The 21,070-nt window shown below is 68.3% G+C and overlaps 1 protein-coding gene across 1 annotated transcript in view; it reads left to right on the top strand.

Annotated features, from left to right (window-relative positions):
- The window catches only part of AHNAK2 (AHNAK nucleoprotein 2), a 42,743-nt gene extending 22,314 nt beyond the window's left edge, over positions 1 to 20,429 (top strand). Inside the window, exons 7-8 of the mRNA XM_055555911.1 lie at positions 27 to 1,249; positions 1,658 to 20,429. Coding sequence (XP_055411886.1) covers positions 27 to 1,249; positions 1,658 to 19,859 — 19,425 coding nt within the window. The 3' untranslated portion in view covers positions 19,860 to 20,429. The remainder of the gene's footprint in view (positions 1 to 26; positions 1,250 to 1,657) is intronic.
- The last annotated feature ends 641 nt before the right edge of the window (positions 20,430 to 21,070 follow it).

The raw sequence follows: 21,070 nt of genomic DNA, 5'->3' as shown, positions 1-21,070 counted from the left end.
CAACAGGTTCGCTCTCCCTGTTCCAGGACCAGGATGTCGCTGACGGGTGCACGGAGACCCCCACGAAGACGCTGCAGGGTGACGGAGACCAGCAGAGGCTCCTCCCCACACCCAGGGAGGGCAGGGGCCGGCGAGCCCAGCGGGAGCGGCTTTCCTGGCCCAAGTTCCAAGCATTGAAGGGCAAACGAGGGCCCCGGAGGTCGCACAGCTCCTCGGAGGCCTACGAGCGGGGGCAGGGGCCCGACCTGTCGCCCACAAGCACAGACACAGAGGCCCGGCTCCCCGCGGAGGAGCAGGCCCAGGAGGAGGAGCCGGGCAGCCAGCGGAGGAGAAGGTTCCCCAGCCTGAGGTTCAGGGTGGGCTCAGGGAAGGGCCCGTCAGGCAGGGGCGACCGCGGCGGAGCAGGCCCAGCTGAGCTGCTGGAGGAGGCAGGGCCCTCGGAGGCCGAACAAGAGGCCATCAGGTCGGCCGGACACGGCGAGAGAGAGGATGTGAGAACAGGACGGCCCGAGGAGGCTGAGGGGCCCAAGGGGCCTGCACTGCCTGGCGAGGGACCCACAGGCGACGAGGCGGGCCCCGCACCCAGACTGCGAAGGAAGAAAACACAGGCCAGGGGCCCGCAGGAGACTCTGGCGGAGGAACAAATAGAGGCGGGCACAGCCCCAGGCCAGACCAGGGAGGGAACCGAGGAGGACACTCAGGGGCCACAGCTGGGCACTGCCAGGCTGTCTCTGAAGGGCTCCACAGACCAGGGCACCTACCAGAATGGCCAACCAGAATTCCACATCCGCATACCCAGCTTAAAGACACCCAAGTTCAAGGTGGCCAGAGAAGGAGTACCGGAGGAGGCAGAGGGCACGGCCCCGGTGCGCTGGGGACCCTGGTGGACACAGGTCTCTACTGACGACTCCAGGGCCACGGGTGACGACAAAGGGGACACAGAGTCACAGACGACGACAAGATCACAAACAACACAGCAGACAAAACGAGAGGGAGGAGGAGAGGAGGACGCGGTGCAGAAGCAGGCAGAAGACAACAAGGAAGGGGAACAAGAAATGGAGGAGACGGAAGGAAAGACAAGACTCCTGAAGTTCAAGCTGCCGTCATTCGGGTGGTCACCAGCCAAGGAAGGAAAAGGAGAAAAAATGACACAAATTCAGGAAACAGATAAACAAAAACAAACCAGCGTGACAGGAGGGACTACAGAAGCCGAGGAAAAGGGGAAAGACGGTCACGGCAGAGACAGCAGGTTCAAATTCAAGATGCCGTCCTTCGGCGTGTCGGCGCCCAGCAAGGCCGTTGAGGCCGCCGTGGACGTGTCCCTGCCCAAGGCCCAGGCCGAGGTGACCCTGCCCTCGGTGCAGGCCGACGTCAAGCCCAGTGAGGTCCGCGTGGAGCTGCCCTCGGCCGAGCTGGAGGTCAAGGCCGCCGAGGTGGGCGTCAAGCTGCCGGAGGGCCACCTGCCCGAAGCCGAACTCAAGGAAGGGGCGGCGGGAGTCGGAATCAAGGCCCACCTGCCCAAGGTGCAGATGCCCAGCGTCAAGCTGCCCAAGGTGGACATCAAGGCCCCGCAGGTGGACATCAAGGGGCCCAAGCTGGACCTGAAGGGCGCCAAGGCCGAGGTGGCCGCCCCCGACGAGGAGGTGTCGCTGCCCAGCGTGGAGGTGGACACCCAGGCCCCGGGCGCCAAGCTGGAGGGCGACCTGTCCCTGCGGGACAAGGAGGTGGCCGCCAGAGACAGCAAGTTCAAAATGCCCAAGTTCAAGATGCCGTCCTTCGGCGTGTCGGCGCCCAGCAAGGCCGTCGAGGCCGCCGTGGACGTGTCCCTGCCCAAGGCCCAGGCCGAGGTGACCCTGCCCTCGGTGCAGGCCGACGTCAAGCCCAGTGAGGTCCGCGTGGAGCTGCCCTCGGCCGAGCTGGAGGTCAAGGCCGCCGAGGTGGGCGTCAAGCTGCCGGAGGGCCACCTGCCCGAAGCCGAGCTCAAGGAAGGGGCGGCGGGAGTCGGAATCAAGGCCCACCTGCCCAAGGTGCAGATGCCCAGCGTCAAGCTGCCCAAGGTGGACATCAAGGCCCCGCAGGTGGACATCAAGGGGCCCAAGCTGGACCTGAAGGGCGCCAAGGCCGAGGTGGCCGCCCCCGACGAGGAGGTGTCGCTGCCCAGCGTGGAGGTGGACACCCAGGCCCCGGGCGCCAAGCTGGAGGGCGACCTGTCCCTGGGGGACAAGGAGGTGGCCGCCAGAGACAGCAAGTTCAAAATGCCCAAGTTCAAGATGCCGTCCTTCGGCGTGTCGGCGCCCAGCAAGGCCGTCGAGGCCGCCGTGGACGTGTCCCTGCCCAAGGCCCAGGCCGAGGTGACCCTGCCCTCGGTGCAGGCCGACGTCAAGCCCAGTGAGGTCCGCGTGGAGCTGCCCTCGGCCGAGCTGGAGGTCAAGGCCGCCGAGGTGGGCGTCAAGCTGCCGGAGGGCCACCTGCCCGAAGCCGAGCTCAAGGAAGGGGCGGCGGGAGTCGGAATCAAGGCCCACCTGCCCAAGGTGCAGATGCCCAGCGTCAAGCTGCCCAAGGTGGACATCAAGGCCCCGCAGGTGGACATCAAGGGGCCCAAGCTGGACCTGAAGGGCGCCAAGGCCGAGGTGGCCGCCCCCGACGAGGAGGTGTCGCTGCCCAGCGTGGAGGTGGACACCCAGGCCCCGGGCGCCAAGCTGGAGGGCGACCTGTCCCTGCGGGACAAGGAGGTGGCCGCCAGAGACAGCAAGTTCAAAATGCCCAAGTTCAAGATGCCGTCCTTCGGCGTGTCGGCGCCCAGCAAGGCCGTCGAGGCCGCCGTGGACGTGTCCCTGCCCAAGGCCCAGGCCGAGGTGACCCTGCCCTCGGTGCAGGCCGACGTCAAGCCCAGTGAGGTCCGCGTGGAGCTGCCCTCGGCCGAGCTGGAGGTCAAGGCCGCCGAGGTGGGCGTCAGGCTGCCGGAGGGCCACCTGCCCGAAGCCGAGCTCAAGGAAGGGGCGGCGGGAGTCGGAATCAAGGCCCACCTGCCCAAGGTGCAGATGCCCAGCGTCAAGCTGCCCAAGGTGGACATCAAGGCCCCGCAGGTGGACATCAAGGGGCCCAAGCTGGACCTGAAGGGCGCCAAGGCCGAGGTGGCCGCCCCCGACGAGGAGGTGTCGCTGCCCAGCGTGGAGGTGGACACCCAGGCCCCGGGCGCCAAGCTGGAGGGCGACCTGTCCCTGCGGGACAAGGAGGTGGCCGCCAGAGACAGCAAGTTCAAAATGCCCAAGTTCAAGATGCCGTCCTTCGGCGTGTCGGCGCCCAGCAAGGCCGTCGAGGCCGCCGTGGACGTGTCCCTGCCCAAGGCCCAGGCCGAGGTGACCCTGCCCTCGGTGCAGGCCGACGTCAAGCCCAGTGAGGTCCGCGTGGAGCTGCCCTCGGCCGAGCTGGAGGTCAAGGCCGCCGAGGTGGGCGTCAAGCTGCCGGAGGGCCACCTGCCCGAAGCCGAGCTCAAGGAAGGGGCGGCGGGAGTCGGAATCAAGGCCCACCTGCCCAAGGTGCAGATGCCCAGCGTCAAGCTGCCCAAGGTGGACATCAAGGCCCCGCAGGTGGACATCAAGGGGCCCAAGCTGGACCTGAAGGGCGCCAAGGCCGAGGTGGCCGCCCCCGACGAGGAGGTGTCGCTGCCCAGCGTGGAGGTGGACACCCAGGCCCCGGGCGCCAAGCTGGAGGGCGACCTGTCCCTGCGGGACAAGGAGGTGGCCGCCAGAGACAGCAAGTTCAAAATGCCCAAGTTCAAGATGCCGTCCTTCGGCGTGTCGGCGCCCAGCAAGGCCGTCGAGGCCGCCGTGGACGTGTCCCTGCCCAAGGCCCAGGCCGAGGTGACCCTGCCCTCGGTGCAGGCCGACGTCAAGCCCAGTGAGGTCCGCGTGGAGCTGCCCTCGGCCGAGCTGGAGGTCAAGGCCGCCGAGGTGGGCGTCAAGCTGCCGGAGGGCCACCTGCCCGAAGCCGAGCTCAAGGAAGGGGCGGCGGGAGTCGGAATCAAGGCCCACCTGCCCAAGGTGCAGATGCCCAGCGTCAAGCTGCCCAAGGTGGACATCAAGGCCCCGCAGGTGGACATCAAGGGGCCCAAGCTGGACCTGAAGGGCGCCAAGGCCGAGGTGGCCGCCCCCGACGAGGAGGTGTCGCTGCCCAGCGTGGAGGTGGACACCCAGGCCCCGGGCGCCAAGCTGGAGGGCGACCTGTCCCTGCGGGACAAGGAGGTGGCCGCCAGAGACAGCAAGTTCAAAATGCCCAAGTTCAAGATGCCGTCCTTCGGCGTGTCGGCGCCCAGCAAGGCCGTCGAGGCCGCCGTGGACGTGTCCCTGCCCAAGGCCCAGGCCGAGGTGACCCTGCCCTCGGTGCAGGCCGACGTCAAGCCCAGTGAGGTCCGCGTGGAGCTGCCCTCGGCCGAGCTGGAGGTCAAGGCCGCCGAGGTGGGCGTCAGGCTGCCGGAGGGCCACCTGCCCGAAGCCGAGCTCAAGGAAGGGGCGGCGGGAGTCGGAATCAAGGCCCACCTGCCCAAGGTGCAGATGCCCAGCGTCAAGCTGCCCAAGGTGGACATCAAGGCCCCGCAGGTGGACATCAAGGGGCCCAAGCTGGACCTGAAGGGCGCCAAGGCCGAGGTGGCCGCCCCCGACGAGGAGGTGTCGCTGCCCAGCGTGGAGGTGGACACCCAGGCCCCGGGCGCCAAGCTGGAGGGCGACCTGTCCCTGCGGGACAAGGAGGTGGCCGCCAGAGACAGCAAGTTCAAAATGCCCAAGTTCAAGATGCCGTCCTTCGGCGTGTCGGCGCCCAGCAAGGCCGTCGAGGCCGCCGTGGACGTGTCCCTGCCCAAGGCCCAGGCCGAGGTGACCCTGCCCTCGGTGCAGGCCGACGTCAAGCCCAGTGAGGTCCGCGTGGAGCTGCCCTCGGCCGAGCTGGAGGTCAAGGCCGCCGAGGTGGGCGTCAAGCTGCCGGAGGGCCACCTGCCCGAAGCCGAGCTCAAGGAAGGGGCGGCGGGAGTCGGAATCAAGGCCCACCTGCCCAAGGTGCAGATGCCCAGCGTCAAGCTGCCCAAGGTGGACATCAAGGCCCCGCAGGTGGACATCAAGGGGCCCAAGCTGGACCTGAAGGGCGCCAAGGCCGAGGTGGCCGCCCCCGACGAGGAGGTGTCGCTGCCCAGCGTGGAGGTGGACACCCAGGCCCCGGGCGCCAAGCTGGAGGGCGACCTGTCCCTGCGGGACAAGGAGGTGGCCGCCAGAGACAGCAAGTTCAAAATGCCCAAGTTCAAGATGCCGTCCTTCGGCGTGTCGGCGCCCAGCAAGGCCGTCGAGGCCGCCGTGGACGTGTCCCTGCCCAAGGCCCAGGCCGAGGTGACCCTGCCCTCGGTGCAGGCCGACGTCAAGCCCAGTGAGGTCCGCGTGGAGCTGCCCTCGGCCGAGCTGGAGGTCAAGGCCGCCGAGGTGGGCGTCAAGCTGCCGGAGGGCCACCTGCCCGAAGCCGAGCTCAAGGAAGGGGCGGCGGGAGTCGGAATCAAGGCCCACCTGCCCAAGGTGCAGATGCCCAGCGTCAAGCTGCCCAAGGTGGACATCAAGGCCCCGCAGGTGGACATCAAGGGGCCCAAGCTGGACCTGAAGGGCGCCAAGGCCGAGGTGGCCGCCCCCGACGAGGAGGTGTCGCTGCCCAGCGTGGAGGTGGACACCCAGGCCCCGGGCGCCAAGCTGGAGGGCGACCTGTCCCTGGGGGACAAGGAGGTGGCCGCCAGAGACAGCAAGTTCAAAATGCCCAAGTTCAAGATGCCGTCCTTCGGCGTGTCGGCGCCCAGCAAGGCCGTCGAGGCCGCCGTGGACGTGTCCCTGCCCAAGGCCCAGGCCGAGGTGACCCTGCCCTCGGTGCAGGCCGACGTCAAGCCCAGTGAGGTCCGCGTGGAGCTGCCCTCGGCCGAGCTGGAGGTCAAGGCCGCCGAGGTGGGCGTCAAGCTGCCGGAGGGCCACCTGCCCGAAGCCGAGCTCAAGGAAGGGGCGGCGGGAGTCGGAATCAAGGCCCACCTGCCCAAGGTGCAGATGCCCAGCGTCAAGCTGCCCAAGGTGGACATCAAGGCCCCGCAGGTGGACATCAAGGGGCCCAAGCTGGACCTGAAGGGCGCCAAGGCCGAGGTGGCCGCCCCCGACGAGGAGGTGTCGCTGCCCAGCGTGGAGGTGGACACCCAGGCCCCGGGCGCCAAGCTGGAGGGCGACCTGTCCCTGCGGGACAAGGAGGTGGCCGCCAGAGACAGCAAGTTCAAAATGCCCAAGTTCAAGATGCCGTCCTTCGGCGTGTCGGCGCCCAGCAAGGCCGTCGAGGCCGCCGTGGACGTGTCCCTGCCCAAGGCCCAGGCCGAGGTGACCCTGCCCTCGGTGCAGGCCGACGTCAAGCCCAGTGAGGTCCGCGTGGAGCTGCCCTCGGCCGAGCTGGAGGTCAAGGCCGCCGAGGTGGGCGTCAGGCTGCCGGAGGGCCACCTGCCCGAAGCCGAGCTCAAGGAAGGGGCGGCGGGAGTCGGAATCAAGGCCCACCTGCCCAAGGTGCAGATGCCCAGCGTCAAGCTGCCCAAGGTGGACATCAAGGCCCCGCAGGTGGACATCAAGGGGCCCAAGCTGGACCTGAAGGGCGCCAAGGCCGAGGTGGCCGCCCCCGACGAGGAGGTGTCGCTGCCCAGCGTGGAGGTGGACACCCAGGCCCCGGGCGCCAAGCTGGAGGGCGACCTGTCCCTGCGGGACAAGGAGGTGGCCGCCAGAGACAGCAAGTTCAAAATGCCCAAGTTCAAGATGCCGTCCTTCGGCGTGTCGGCGCCCAGCAAGGCCGTCGAGGCCGCCGTGGACGTGTCCCTGCCCAAGGCCCAGGCCGAGGTGACCCTGCCCTCGGTGCAGGCCGACGTCAAGCCCAGTGAGGTCCGCGTGGAGCTGCCCTCGGCCGAGCTGGAGGTCAAGGCCGCCGAGGTGGGCGTCAAGCTGCCGGAGGGCCACCTGCCCGAAGCCGAGCTCAAGGAAGGGGCGGCGGGAGTCGGAATCAAGGCCCACCTGCCCAAGGTGCAGATGCCCAGCGTCAAGCTGCCCAAGGTGGACATCAAGGCCCCGCAGGTGGACATCAAGGGGCCCAAGCTGGACCTGAAGGGCGCCAAGGCCGAGGTGGCCGCCCCCGACGAGGAGGTGTCGCTGCCCAGCGTGGAGGTGGACACCCAGGCCCCGGGCGCCAAGCTGGAGGGCGACCTGTCCCTGCGGGACAAGGAGGTGGCCGCCAGAGACAGCAAGTTCAAAATGCCCAAGTTCAAGATGCCGTCCTTCGGCGTGTCGGCGCCCAGCAAGGCCGTCGAGGCCGCCGTGGACGTGTCCCTGCCCAAGGCCCAGGCCGAGGTGACCCTGCCCTCGGTGCAGGCCGACGTCAAGCCCAGTGAGGTCCGCGTGGAGCTGCCCTCGGCCGAGCTGGAGGTCAAGGCCGCCGAGGTGGGCGTCAAGCTGCCGGAGGGCCACCTGCCCGAAGCCGAGCTCAAGGAAGGGGCGGCGGGAGTCGGAATCAAGGCCCACCTGCCCAAGGTGCAGATGCCCAGCGTCAAGCTGCCCAAGGTGGACATCAAGGCCCCGCAGGTGGACATCAAGGGGCCCAAGCTGGACCTGAAGGGCGCCAAGGCCGAGGTGGCCGCCCCCGACGAGGAGGTGTCGCTGCCCAGCGTGGAGGTGGACACCCAGGCCCCGGGCGCCAAGCTGGAGGGCGACCTGTCCCTGCGGGACAAGGAGGTGGCCGCCAGAGACAGCAAGTTCAAAATGCCCAAGTTCAAGATGCCGTCCTTCGGCGTGTCGGCGCCCAGCAAGGCCGTCGAGGCCGCCGTGGACGTGTCCCTGCCCAAGGCCCAGGCCGAGGTGACCCTGCCCTCGGTGCAGGCCGACGTCAAGCCCAGTGAGGTCCGCGTGGAGCTGCCCTCGGCCGAGCTGGAGGTCAAGGCCGCCGAGGTGGGCGTCAGGCTGCCGGAGGGCCACCTGCCCGAAGCCGAGCTCAAGGAAGGGGCGGCGGGAGTCGGAATCAAGGCCCACCTGCCCAAGGTGCAGATGCCCAGCGTCAAGCTGCCCAAGGTGGACATCAAGGCCCCGCAGGTGGACATCAAGGGGCCCAAGCTGGACCTGAAGGGCGCCAAGGCCGAGGTGGCCGCCCCCGACGAGGAGGTGTCGCTGCCCAGCGTGGAGGTGGACACCCAGGCCCCGGGCGCCAAGCTGGAGGGCGACCTGTCCCTGCGGGACAAGGAGGTGGCCGCCAGAGACAGCAAGTTCAAAATGCCCAAGTTCAAGATGCCGTCCTTCGGCGTGTCGGCGCCCAGCAAGGCCGTCGAGGCCGCCGTGGACGTGTCCCTGCCCAAGGCCCAGGCCGAGGTGACCCTGCCCTCGGTGCAGGCCGACGTCAAGCCCAGTGAGGTCCGCGTGGAGCTGCCCTCGGCCGAGCTGGAGGTCAAGGCCGCCGAGGTGGGCGTCAAGCTGCCGGAGGGCCACCTGCCCGAAGCCGAGCTCAAGGAAGGGGCGGCGGGAGTCGGAATCAAGGCCCACCTGCCCAAGGTGCAGATGCCCAGCGTCAAGCTGCCCAAGGTGGACATCAAGGCCCCGCAGGTGGACATCAAGGGGCCCAAGCTGGACCTGAAGGGCGCCAAGGCCGAGGTGGCCGCCCCCGACGAGGAGGTGTCGCTGCCCAGCGTGGAGGTGGACACCCAGGCCCCGGGCGCCAAGCTGGAGGGCGACCTGTCCCTGCGGGACAAGGAGGTGGCCGCCAGAGACAGCAAGTTCAAAATGCCCAAGTTCAAGATGCCGTCCTTCGGCGTGTCGGCGCCCAGCAAGGCCGTCGAGGCCGCCGTGGACGTGTCCCTGCCCAAGGCCCAGGCCGAGGTGACCCTGCCCTCGGTGCAGGCCGACGTCAAGCCCAGTGAGGTCCGCGTGGAGCTGCCCTCGGCCGAGCTGGAGGTCAAGGCCGCCGAGGTGGGCGTCAAGCTGCCGGAGGGCCACCTGCCCGAAGCCGAGCTCAAGGAAGGGGCGGCGGGAGTCGGAATCAAGGCCCACCTGCCCAAGGTGCAGATGCCCAGCGTCAAGCTGCCCAAGGTGGACATCAAGGCCCCGCAGGTGGACATCAAGGGGCCCAAGCTGGACCTGAAGGGCGCCAAGGCCGAGGTGGCCGCCCCCGACGAGGAGGTGTCGCTGCCCAGCGTGGAGGTGGACACCCAGGCCCCGGGCGCCAAGCTGGAGGGCGACCTGTCCCTGCGGGACAAGGAGGTGGCCGCCAGAGACAGCAAGTTCAAAATGCCCAAGTTCAAGATGCCGTCCTTCGGCGTGTCGGCGCCCAGCAAGGCCGTCGAGGCCGCCGTGGACGTGTCCCTGCCCAAGGCCCAGGCCGAGGTGACCCTGCCCTCGGTGCAGGCCGACGTCAAGCCCAGTGAGGTCCGCGTGGAGCTGCCCTCGGCCGAGCTGGAGGTCAAGGCCGCCGAGGTGGGCGTCAGGCTGCCGGAGGGCCACCTGCCCGAAGCCGAGCTCAAGGAAGGGGCGGCGGGAGTCGGAATCAAGGCCCACCTGCCCAAGGTGCAGATGCCCAGCGTCAAGCTGCCCAAGGTGGACATCAAGGCCCCGCAGGTGGACATCAAGGGGCCCAAGCTGGACCTGAAGGGCGCCAAGGCCGAGGTGGCCGCCCCCGACGAGGAGGTGTCGCTGCCCAGCGTGGAGGTGGACACCCAGGCCCCGGGCGCCAAGCTGGAGGGCGACCTGTCCCTGCGGGACAAGGAGGTGGCCGCCAGAGACAGCAAGTTCAAAATGCCCAAGTTCAAGATGCCGTCCTTCGGCGTGTCGGCGCCCAGCAAGGCCGTCGAGGCCGCCGTGGACGTGTCCCTGCCCAAGGCCCAGGCCGAGGTGACCCTGCCCTCGGTGCAGGCCGACGTCAAGCCCAGTGAGGTCCGCGTGGAGCTGCCCTCGGCCGAGCTGGAGGTCAAGGCCGCCGAGGTGGGCGTCAAGCTGCCGGAGGGCCACCTGCCCGAAGCCGAGCTCAAGGAAGGGGCGGCGGGAGTCGGAATCAAGGCCCACCTGCCCAAGGTGCAGATGCCCAGCGTCAAGCTGCCCAAGGTGGACATCAAGGCCCCGCAGGTGGACATCAAGGGGCCCAAGCTGGACCTGAAGGGCGCCAAGGCCGAGGTGGCCGCCCCCGACGAGGAGGTGTCGCTGCCCAGCGTGGAGGTGGACACCCAGGCCCCGGGCGCCAAGCTGGAGGGCGACCTGTCCCTGCGGGACAAGGAGGTGGCCGCCAGAGACAGCAAGTTCAAAATGCCCAAGTTCAAGATGCCGTCCTTCGGCGTGTCGGCGCCCAGCAAGGCCGTCGAGGCCGCCGTGGACGTGTCCCTGCCCAAGGCCCAGGCCGAGGTGACCCTGCCCTCGGTGCAGGCCGACGTCAAGCCCAGTGAGGTCCGCGTGGAGCTGCCCTCGGCCGAGCTGGAGGTCAAGGCCGCCGAGGTGGGCGTCAAGCTGCCGGAGGGCCACCTGCCCGAAGCCGAGCTCAAGGAAGGGGCGGCGGGAGTCGGAATCAAGGCCCACCTGCCCAAGGTGCAGATGCCCAGCGTCAAGCTGCCCAAGGTGGACATCAAGGCCCCGCAGGTGGACATCAAGGGGCCCAAGCTGGACCTGAAGGGCGCCAAGGCCGAGGTGGCCGCCCCCGACGAGGAGGTGTCGCTGCCCAGCGTGGAGGTGGACACCCAGGCCCCGGGCGCCAAGCTGGAGGGCGACCTGTCCCTGCGGGACAAGGAGGTGGCCGCCAGAGACAGCAAGTTCAAAATGCCCAAGTTCAAGATGCCGTCCTTCGGCGTGTCGGCGCCCAGCAAGGCCGTCGAGGCCGCCGTGGACGTGTCCCTGCCCAAGGCCCAGGCCGAGGTGACCCTGCCCTCGGTGCAGGCCGACGTCAAGCCCAGTGAGGTCCGCGTGGAGCTGCCCTCGGCCGAGCTGGAGGTCAAGGCCGCCGAGGTGGGCGTCAGGCTGCCGGAGGGCCACCTGCCCGAAGCCGAGCTCAAGGAAGGGGCGGCGGGAGTCGGAATCAAGGCCCACCTGCCCAAGGTGCAGATGCCCAGCGTCAAGCTGCCCAAGGTGGACATCAAGGCCCCGCAGGTGGACATCAAGGGGCCCAAGCTGGACCTGAAGGGCGCCAAGGCCGAGGTGGCCGCCCCCGACGAGGAGGTGTCGCTGCCCAGCGTGGAGGTGGACACCCAGGCCCCGGGCGCCAAGCTGGAGGGCGACCTGTCCCTGCGGGACAAGGAGGTGGCCGCCAGAGACAGCAAGTTCAAAATGCCCAAGTTCAAGATGCCGTCCTTCGGCGTGTCGGCGCCCAGCAAGGCCGTCGAGGCCGCCGTGGACGTGTCCCTGCCCAAGGCCCAGGCCGAGGTGACCCTGCCCTCGGTGCAGGCCGACGTCAAGCCCAGTGAGGTCCGCGTGGAGCTGCCCTCGGCCGAGCTGGAGGTCAAGGCCGCCGAGGTGGGCGTCAAGCTGCCGGAGGGCCACCTGCCCGAAGCCGAGCTCAAGGAAGGGGCGGCGGGAGTCGGAATCAAGGCCCACCTGCCCAAGGTGCAGATGCCCAGCGTCAAGCTGCCCAAGGTGGACATCAAGGCCCCGCAGGTGGACATCAAGGGGCCCAAGCTGGACCTGAAGGGCGCCAAGGCCGAGGTGGCCGCCCCCGACGAGGAGGTGTCGCTGCCCAGCGTGGAGGTGGACACCCAGGCCCCGGGCGCCAAGCTGGAGGGCGACCTGTCCCTGCGGGACAAGGAGGTGGCCGCCAGAGACAGCAAGTTCAAAATGCCCAAGTTCAAGATGCCGTCCTTCGGCGTGTCGGCGCCCAGCAAGGCCGTCGAGGCCGCCGTGGACGTGTCCCTGCCCAAGGCCCAGGCCGAGGTGACCCTGCCCTCGGTGCAGGCCGACGTCAAGCCCAGTGAGGTCCGCGTGGAGCTGCCCTCGGCCGAGCTGGAGGTCAAGGCCGCCGAGGTGGGCGTCAAGCTGCCGGAGGGCCACCTGCCCGAAGCCGAGCTCAAGGAAGGGGCGGCGGGAGTCGGAATCAAGGCCCACCTGCCCAAGGTGCAGATGCCCAGCGTCAAGCTGCCCAAGGTGGACATCAAGGCCCCGCAGGTGGACATCAAGGGGCCCAAGCTGGACCTGAAGGGCGCCAAGGCCGAGGTGGCCGCCCCCGACGAGGAGGTGTCGCTGCCCAGCGTGGAGGTGGACACCCAGGCCCCGGGCGCCAAGCTGGAGGGCGACCTGTCCCTGCGGGACAAGGAGGTGGCCGCCAGAGACAGCAAGTTCAAAATGCCCAAGTTCAAGATGCCGTCCTTCGGCGTGTCGGCGCCCAGCAAGGCCGTCGAGGCCGCCGTGGACGTGTCCCTGCCCAAGGCCCAGGCCGAGGTGACCCTGCCCTCGGTGCAGGCCGACGTCAAGCCCAGTGAGGTCCGCGTGGAGCTGCCCTCGGCCGAGCTGGAGGTCAAGGCCGCCGAGGTGGGCGTCAAGCTGCCGGAGGGCCACCTGCCCGAAGCCGAGCTCAAGGAAGGGGCGGCGGGAGTCGGAATCAAGGCCCACCTGCCCAAGGTGCAGATGCCCAGCGTCAAGCTGCCCAAGGTGGACATCAAGGCCCCGCAGGTGGACATCAAGGGGCCCAAGCTGGACCTGAAGGGCGCCAAGGCCGAGGTGGCCGCCCCCGACGAGGAGGTGTCGCTGCCCAGCGTGGAGGTGGACACCCAGGCCCCGGGCGCCAAGCTGGAGGGCGACCTGTCCCTGCGGGACAAGGAGGTGGCCGCCAGAGACAGCAAGTTCAAAATGCCCAAGTTCAAGATGCCGTCCTTCGGCGTGTCGGCGCCCAGCAAGGCCGTCGAGGCCGCCGTGGACGTGTCCCTGCCCAAGGCCCAGGCCGAGGTGACCCTGCCCTCGGTGCAGGCCGACGTCAAGCCCAGTGAGGTCCGCGTGGAGCTGCCCTCGGCCGAGCTGGAGGTCAAGGCCGCCGAGGTGGGCGTCAAGCTGCCGGAGGGCCACCTGCCCGAAGCCGAGCTCAAGGAAGGGGCGGCGGGAGTCGGAATCAAGGCCCACCTGCCCAAGGTGCAGATGCCCAGCGTCAAGCTGCCCAAGGTGGATATCAAGGCCCCGCAGGTGGACATCAAGGGGCCCAAGCTGGACCTGAAGGGCGCCAAGGCCGAGGTGGCCGCCCCCGACGAGGAGGTGTCGCTGCCCAGCGTGGAGGTGGACACCCAGGCCCCGGGCGCCAAGCTGGAGGGCGACCTGTCCCTGGGGGACAAGGAGGTGGCCGCCAGAGACAGCAAGTTCAAAATGCCCAAGTTCAAGATGCCGTCCTTCGGCGTGTCGGCGCCCAGCAAGGCCGTCGAGGCCGCCGTGGACGTGTCCCTGCCCAAGGCCCAGGCCGAGGTGACCCTGCCCTCGGTGCAGGCCGACGTCAAGCCCAGTGAGGTCCGCGTGGAGCTGCCCTCGGCCGAGCTGGAGGTCAAGGCCGCCGAGGTGGGCGTCAAGCTGCCGGAGGGCCACCTGCCCGAAGCCGAGCTCAAGGAAGGGGCGGCGGGAGTCGGAATCAAGGCCCACCTGCCCAAGGTGCAGATGCCCAGCGTCAAGCTGCCCAAGGTGGACATCAAGGCCCCGCAGGTGGACATCAAGGGGCCCAAGCTGGACCTGAAGGGCGCCAAGGCCGAGGTGGCCGCCCCCGACGAGGAGGTGTCGCTGCCCAGCGTGGAGGTGGACACCCAGGCCCCGGGCGCCAAGCTGGAGGGCGACCTGTCCCTGCGGGACAAGGAGGTGGCCGCCAGAGACAGCAAGTTCAAAATGCCCAAGTTCAAGATGCCGTCCTTCGGCGTGTCGGCGCCCAGCAAGGCCGTCGAGGCCGCCGTGGACGTGTCCCTGCCCAAGGCCCAGGCCGAGGTGACCCTGCCCTCGGTGCAGGCCGACGTCAAGCCCAGTGAGGTCCGCGTGGAGCTGCCCTCGGCCGAGCTGGAGGTCAAGGCCGCCGAGGTGGGCGTCAAGCTGCCGGAGGGCCACCTGCCCGAAGCCGAGCTCAAGGAAGGGGCGGCGGGAGTCGGAATCAAGGCCCACCTGCCCAAGGTGCAGATGCCCAGCGTCAAGCTGCCCAAGGTGGACATCAAGGCCCCGCAGGTGGACATCAAGGGGCCCAAGCTGGACCTGAAGGGCGCCAAGGCCGAGGTGGCCGCCCCCGACGAGGAGGTGTCGCTGCCCAGCGTGGAGGTGGACACCCAGGCCCCGGGCGCCAAGCTGGAGGGCGACCTGTCCCTGCGGGACAAGGAGGTGGCCGCCAGAGACAGCAAGTTCAAAATGCCCAAGTTCAAGATGCCGTCCTTCGGCGTGTCGGCGCCCAGCAAGGCCGTCGAGGCCGCCGTGGACGTGTCCCTGCCCAAGGCCCAGGCCGAGGTGACCCTGCCCTCGGTGCAGGCCGACGTCAAGCCCAGTGAGGTCCGCGTGGAGCTGCCCTCGGCCGAGCTGGAGGTCAAGGCCGCCGAGGTGGGCGTCAGGCTGCCGGAGGGCCACCTGCCCGAAGCCGAGCTCAAGGAAGGGGCGGCGGGAGTCGGAATCAAGGCCCACCTGCCCAAGGTGCAGATGCCCAGCGTCAAGCTGCCCAAGGTGGACATCAAGGCCCCGCAGGTGGACATCAAGGGGCCCAAGCTGGACCTGAAGGGCGCCAAGGCCGAGGTGGCCGCCCCCGACGAGGAGGTGTCGCTGCCCAGCGTGGAGGTGGACACCCAGGCCCCGGGCGCCAAGCTGGAGGGCGACCTGTCCCTGCGGGACAAGGAGGTGGCCGCCAGAGACAGCAAGTTCAAAATGCCCAAGTTCAAGATGCCGTCCTTCGGCGTGTCGGCGCCCAGCAAGGCCGTCGAGGCCGCCGTGGACGTGTCCCTGCCCAAGGCCCAGGCCGAGGTGACCCTGCCCTCGGTGCAGGCCGACGTCAAGCCCAGTGAGGTCCGCGTGGAGCTGCCCTCGGCCGAGCTGGAGGTCAAGGCCGCCGAGGTGGGCGTCAAGCTGCCGGAGGGCCACCTGCCCGAAGCCGAGCTCAAGGAAGGGGCGGCGGGAGTCGGAATCAAGGCCCACCTGCCCAAGGTGCAGATGCCCAGCGTCAAGCTGCCCAAGGTGGACATCAAGGCCCCGCAGGTGGACATCAAGGGGCCCAAGCTGGACCTGAAGGGCGCCAAGGCCGAGGTGGCCGCCCCCGACGAGGAGGTGTCGCTGCCCAGCGTGGAGGTGGACACCCAGGCCCCGGGCGCCAAGCTGGAGGGCGACCTGTCCCTGGGGGACAAGGAGGTGGCCGCCAGAGACAGCAAGTTCAAAATGCCCAAGTTCAAGATGCCGTCCTTCGGCGTGTCGGTGCCCAGCAAGGCCGTCGAGGCCGCCGTGGACGTGTCCCTGCCCAAGGCCCAGGCCGAGGTGACCCTGCCCTCGGTGCAGGCCGACGTCAAGCCCAGTGAGGTCCGCGTGGAGCTGCCCTCGGCCGAGCTGGAGGTCAAGGCCGCCGAGGTGGGCGTCAAGCTGCCGGAGGGCCACCTGCCCGAAGCCGAGCTCAAGGAAGGGGCGGCGGGAGTCGGAATCAAGGCCCACCTGCCCAAGGTGCAGATGCCCAGCGTCAAGCTGCCCAAGGTGGACATCAAGGCCCCGCAGGTGGACATCAAGGGGCCCAAGCTGGACCTGAAGGGCGCCAAGGCCGAGGTGGCCGCCCCCGACGAGGAGGTGTCGCTGCCCAGCGTGGAGGTGGACACCCAGGCCCCGGGCGCCAAGCTGGAGGGCGACCTGTCCCTGCGGGACAAGGAGGTGGCCGCCAGAGACAGCAAGTTCAAAATGCCCAAGTTCAAGATGCCGTCCTTCGGCGTGTCGGCGCCCAGCAAGGCCGTCGAGGCCGCCGTGGACGTGTCCCTGCCCAAGGCCCAGGCCGAGGTGACCCTGCCCTCGGTGCAGGCCGACGTCAAGCCCAGTGAGGTCCGCGTGGAGCTGCCCTCGGCCGAGCTGGAGGTCAAGGCCGCCGAGGTGGGCGTCAAGCTGCCGGAGGGCCACCTGCCCGAAGCCGAGCTCAAGGAAGGGGCGGCGGGAGTCGGAATCAAGGCCCACCTGCCCAAGGTGCAGATGCCCAGCGTCAAGCTGCCCAAGGTGGACATCAAGGCCCCGCAGGTGGACATCAAGGGGCCCAAGCTGGACCTGAAGGGCGCCAAGGCCGAGGTGGCCGCCCCCGACGAGGAGGTGTCGCTGCCCAGCGTGGAGGTGGACACCCAGGCCCCGGGCGCCAAGCTGGAGGGCGACCTGTCCCTGCGGGACAAGGAGGTGGCCGCCAGAGACAGCAAGTTCAAAATGCCCAAGTTCAAGATGCCGTCCTTCGGCGTGTCGGCGCCCAGCAAGGCCGTCGAGGCCGCCGTGGACGTGTCCCTGCCCAAGGCCCAGGCCGAGGTGACCCTGCCCTCGGTGCAGGCCGACGTCAAGCCCAGTGAGGTCCGCGTGGAGCTGCCCTCGGCCGAGCTGGAGGTCAAGGCCGCCGAGGTGGGCGTCAAGCTGCCGGAGGGCCACCTGCCCGAAGCCGAGCTCAAGGAAGGGGCGGCGGGAGTCGGAATCAAGGCCCACCTGCCCAAGGTGCAGATGCCCAGCGTCAAGCTGCCCAAGGTGGACATCAAGGCCCCGCAGGTGGACATCAAGGGGCCCAAGCTGGACCTGAAGGGCGCCAAGGCCGAGGTGGCCGCCCCCGACGAGGAGGTGTCGCTGCCCAGCGTGGAGGTGGACACCCAGGCCCCGGGCGCCAAGCTGGAGGGCGACCTGTCCCTGGGGGACAAGGAGGTGGCCGCCAGAGACAGCAAGTTCAAAATGCCCAAGTTCAAGATGCCGTCCTTCGGCGTGTCGGCGCCCAGCAAGGCCGTCGAGGCCGCCGTGGACGTGTCCCTGCCCAAGGCCCAGGCCGAGGTGACCCTGCCCTCGGTGCAGGCCGACGTCAAGCCCAGTGAGGTCCGCGTGGAGCTGCCCTCGGCCGAGCTGGAGGTCAAGGCCACCGAGGTGGGCGTCAAGCTGCCGGAGGGCCACCTGCCCGAAGCCGAGCTCAAGGAAGGGGCGGCGGGAGTCGGAATCAAGGCCCACCTGCCCAAGGTGCAGATGCCCAGCGTCAAGCTGCCCAAGGTGGACATCAAGGCCCCGCAGGTGGACATCAAGGGGCCCAAGCTGGACCTGAAGGGCGCCAAGGCCGAGGTGGCCGCCCCCGACGAGGAGGTGTCGCTGCCCAGCGTGGAGGTGGACACCCAGGCCCCGGGCGCCAAGCTGGAGGGCGACCTGTCCCTGGGGGACAAGGAGGTGGCCGCCAGAGGCCGCACACTGAGAACTGAGGATGATGTTATAATCCATGTCATGAAACCGCATTTTAAGTTTCCAAGGTTGTTTTCTTCACCAGGGAAATCTTTGAGAAGTTCTACACTTGTTGAAGGTGATCCTCACCTTTCTTTGCCCCCAATTGTGTCTGATGTGGATCCCTCGTTGCCGGATATTTCTAGCCATAAACTGTCCCTGCCGTGTCCCCGCGTGGGTTGGACTGGTGCTTCCTCAGGCAGCCTTGATGTCAGCAGTTCTCACGCTGAGTCCTCGTCCGTCTCTCCGGAGGCAGTCACTCTCATCAAGTACCAGATGACTGTTTCTGACGCCCCACATTTCCCTCCAGAAATCCCCTCGTGTTCCCAGGAGGATAGAGAAATTCCTGCCACTTTGCCCTCTGACGAGAGCTTTCCATGCCCACCTGATGATAGTCCTGCCAGCCCTGTGGACCCCCTATTTCTTGCATCTTATGGTCGGGTGACTTTTCCTAAGTTTCATCGACCAAAGTTCGGGTTTTCTAGCCCAGAAGCAGCAGATTCTGTGGTGGATGTTCGGGCCGCCGAGCGCCCCCCTTCCCTGTGCCTCCCCAGCAATGCTCAGGGGCTGGACTCTTCCCACAGCCTGCCCTTGGCAGACCGCAGCCAAGGGCACGGGTCTGGGGATGTCTCAGCCGGCCTGCCTCATGGCGAGAGGACGGCCCAGTCACCAGGAGACCCCCTCCAGTTGTCGTGCAGAGCTTCAGGTGTGGACGCCCTAACGGAGAGGAGCACAGCCACTCCGGGGGGCTGGTTCAGGATGCCTGCCCTCCACTTGCCCATCATCCGGCGCCCCGCCAGGGAGAAGGGGATGTCTGGGGCTCCGAGTCCCCCGCCTGCCGCCCATGCATTGGGGGAAGAAGGGCCAGCTCCCATCAAGGCTCAGGGGCCTCTGGGGTCAGAGGTGGAGGTGCCTGAGCCCCTGGAGCCAGCTGAGAAGAGCGCGTCCCATGTGGGCGTGCTAAAGATAAACCTAGACGGCAGAGGCTCAACGCCGCACCCGCCTCCTCCAGGGGCACCCCCTGCGGGCCTGTCCACTTCCGAGGTCAGGGTCCGCCCGGGCGAAGGCTCCCTTCCGCTTCGGATGTCCAGCGGGGCACTTTTGGAAACCGAAGCTCCTCCTGCTGGGCCTGCAGGCCTGGACCTCGCCAGGGGAGAGGGGAGGACGGAGAGGTGGTCCTCCCAACCTGAAGGCCCCGTTAAACTGAAGGTGTCCAGCACTGATGGGCCATCCCAGGTTTCTGTGGTCAGTGTGGGTCAGCCCTGGGAGGGCTCCGTGGTAACTGTCAAACTGCCGAGGCTGAGCATGCCGAGGTTTGCCTTCCCTGACCCCGGATCGGAGGCGGACGTCTTCATCCCTGCCGTGCGGGAGGTGCAGTGCACGGGGAGCAGCCTGGATGACGCCTTGCGCACAGAAAGCGTGGGAGCTTGGGGTGCCAGCATCCTGAAGGCCGGCCCTGGGACCCCTGGGGAGCAGCCTGTGGCCTTTGACCTCTCCCCGGAAGCTTCCAGGGTCCGAGTGCACATTCACGGCGCTCAGGGAGAGGGTACCAGGGTCGGCATACATGGCGGGGTGATGGCAGAGCCAGCCGACCGCTCGGGACCCGAGGCCGTTTCCACCCAGATTGTGCGGGAATCAGAGATACCTACATCCGAGATCCAAACGGCTTCCTACGGATTTTCATTGCTGAAAGTGAAGATCCCTGAGCCCTCCACGCAGGGGAGGGTCCAAGACTCCCGACTGACAGGGGGCTTGCAGGAGGCTTCTGAAGACGCTGCCCCTGGAACAGACCCTGTTTCTGGAGACCTGCAGCCAGACACCGGAGAACCATTTGAAGTGATCTCATCCGGTGTCAGCGTACCCAGAGGGCCAGCACTCACCACCAACCTGCACTCTAGCCACCCGGGTACGGACAGCTGCTCTGATGAGGAGCCCGCAGAGATCCTCGAATTTCCCCCAGAAGAGGACAGCGAGGAGGCAGCCGCGGGCCTGGCCGAAGGAGACCAGGCTCCAAAAGAGAAGCCAGAAGGTAAGAGGTCTTCCGGTCTGTTCCGGTTTTGGCTTCCCAGCATTGGTTTCTCTTCTTCCTCCGAAGAGACAGGTGCCGACTCCAAAGATGAAGCCCACGGGCCGGCCCCCGCCCAGACCCCGCCTGAGGCAGAGCCTCCCAAGAAACCCGAGAAGGCCGGCTGGTTCCGATTTCCCAAATTAGGGTTCTCCTCCTCCCCGACCAAGAAAAGCAAGACCTTGGAGGAAGAGGCGGCTCCGGCAGAGCAAAAGCTCCAGGAAGAAGCCGCCACCTTCTTTGATGCTCGCGAGAGCTTCTCCCCTGAGGACAGGGAGGAGACGGTCCCAGGCTCTGGGGCCATGGTCACGTCCAGGGCCAGGACGGAGCTCATCCTGCTGGAGCCGGACCCGGGAGCCCTGGACAAGCCTGCGCCCGGGCCCGCTGCCCAGTGAGGACAGAAGGGGAGGCTGTGCCCCGTGCCCCGCATGTGGACGCGAGTCTCCGCCGTGACCCCCAGAGCGGAGGATGAAGCGGAGCCGGCTGCGAGCAGAGGGGCCCCTGCCCCTGGCCCTCCCGAAGCTGCCTCCCAAAGCTTCAGGAGGGTCCCAGGCTCCTGAGGGGCTTTATTAGACACATGTTACTCGAGACCCCTGCCTACAAGCCCCTCGAAGACATGGTTGCTGCTTCCTGGTGAAGGCTGTTTCCCTGTTTCTGGCAGAGTCTGCCACAGTCCAAGAGACCCTCTCCCTGCCCGCTTAGAACCAGCCCACTCTTCACAGGCCGTCTCGCCAAGGCAAGCCTGGGATGCTTTGAGTGATGCTGCCCACGCCGGGCTGGGGGCAGCAGGCCACCGAGGTGGCCTAGGCATCCGTCCATGAGTTCCCACCAGATGTCCGTGGGCGTCCACTTGCCCGCCAGTGCCCTCTCCGGCATGCGTGGCCCCCAGTCCCTCAGTGTGCCTGAAGATGGGACCCACTTGGCTGCTCCCTGGACACCGAACGGGCAATAAATAAAGCGCTGCCGCCTCCCGTTTCGGCTGCGAGGCCTTTTGTTCTGGGTGGCGCCTGTCTCCGCCCCCCACGCGCCCCTGAGCGCTGCTGGGCTGCTCTGCCAGCGGGGTCAGGGCGGCTCCCCCACCCGTCTGTCTGCTCGGGCCCTCCTCCCCGCCTGCAGCCGTGAGAGACCGAGGAGGAAGGTGCGGGCCCGGGGCTCCACTGCGAGGCCAGGGACAGGCTGCCCTGAGCTGGGAGGCCGCCCCAGGCGAGGGCCGTGGGCAGCACAGGGGCGGCCCGGGGGGCAGAGGGCCCCGGCCCGGAGGCTTCGCCGGGTCCTCGGCCGCCACAGCGGCCCGGCTCAGGGCTCCCTGCACCACGGTGGCCGTCCCTGCCAGCCGCCCATGGGAGCAGACTCAGAACAAGGTTAGGGAGCGTCCTACAGCCCTTCAGAGTCACAACTCCTCCCCGTGGCCTTCAGGCGCCCTTTCTGGGCCTGTGGGGGTGCAGCGCTCCATGGGGGGACCTGGAGCCTGGCCCCGTCCCTGCTGCCCGGGGAAGGTTCCTGGAGCCACCTCTTTCTGCTCGGAGAGGGGTAGCTGATCTCAGCACTGAGGGCGGGGCAGGGACGCTGGGGGCCTCTGGGCCCAGAGGGCAGCCCACTCCCCTCC

This window comes from Bubalus kerabau, chromosome 19 (assembly GCF_029407905.1).
Source record: "Bubalus kerabau isolate K-KA32 ecotype Philippines breed swamp buffalo chromosome 19, PCC_UOA_SB_1v2, whole genome shotgun sequence".
NCBI lineage: Eukaryota > Metazoa > Chordata > Mammalia > Artiodactyla > Bovidae > Bubalus > Bubalus kerabau.
This window is presented reverse-complemented; position numbering and strand designations above follow the sequence as displayed.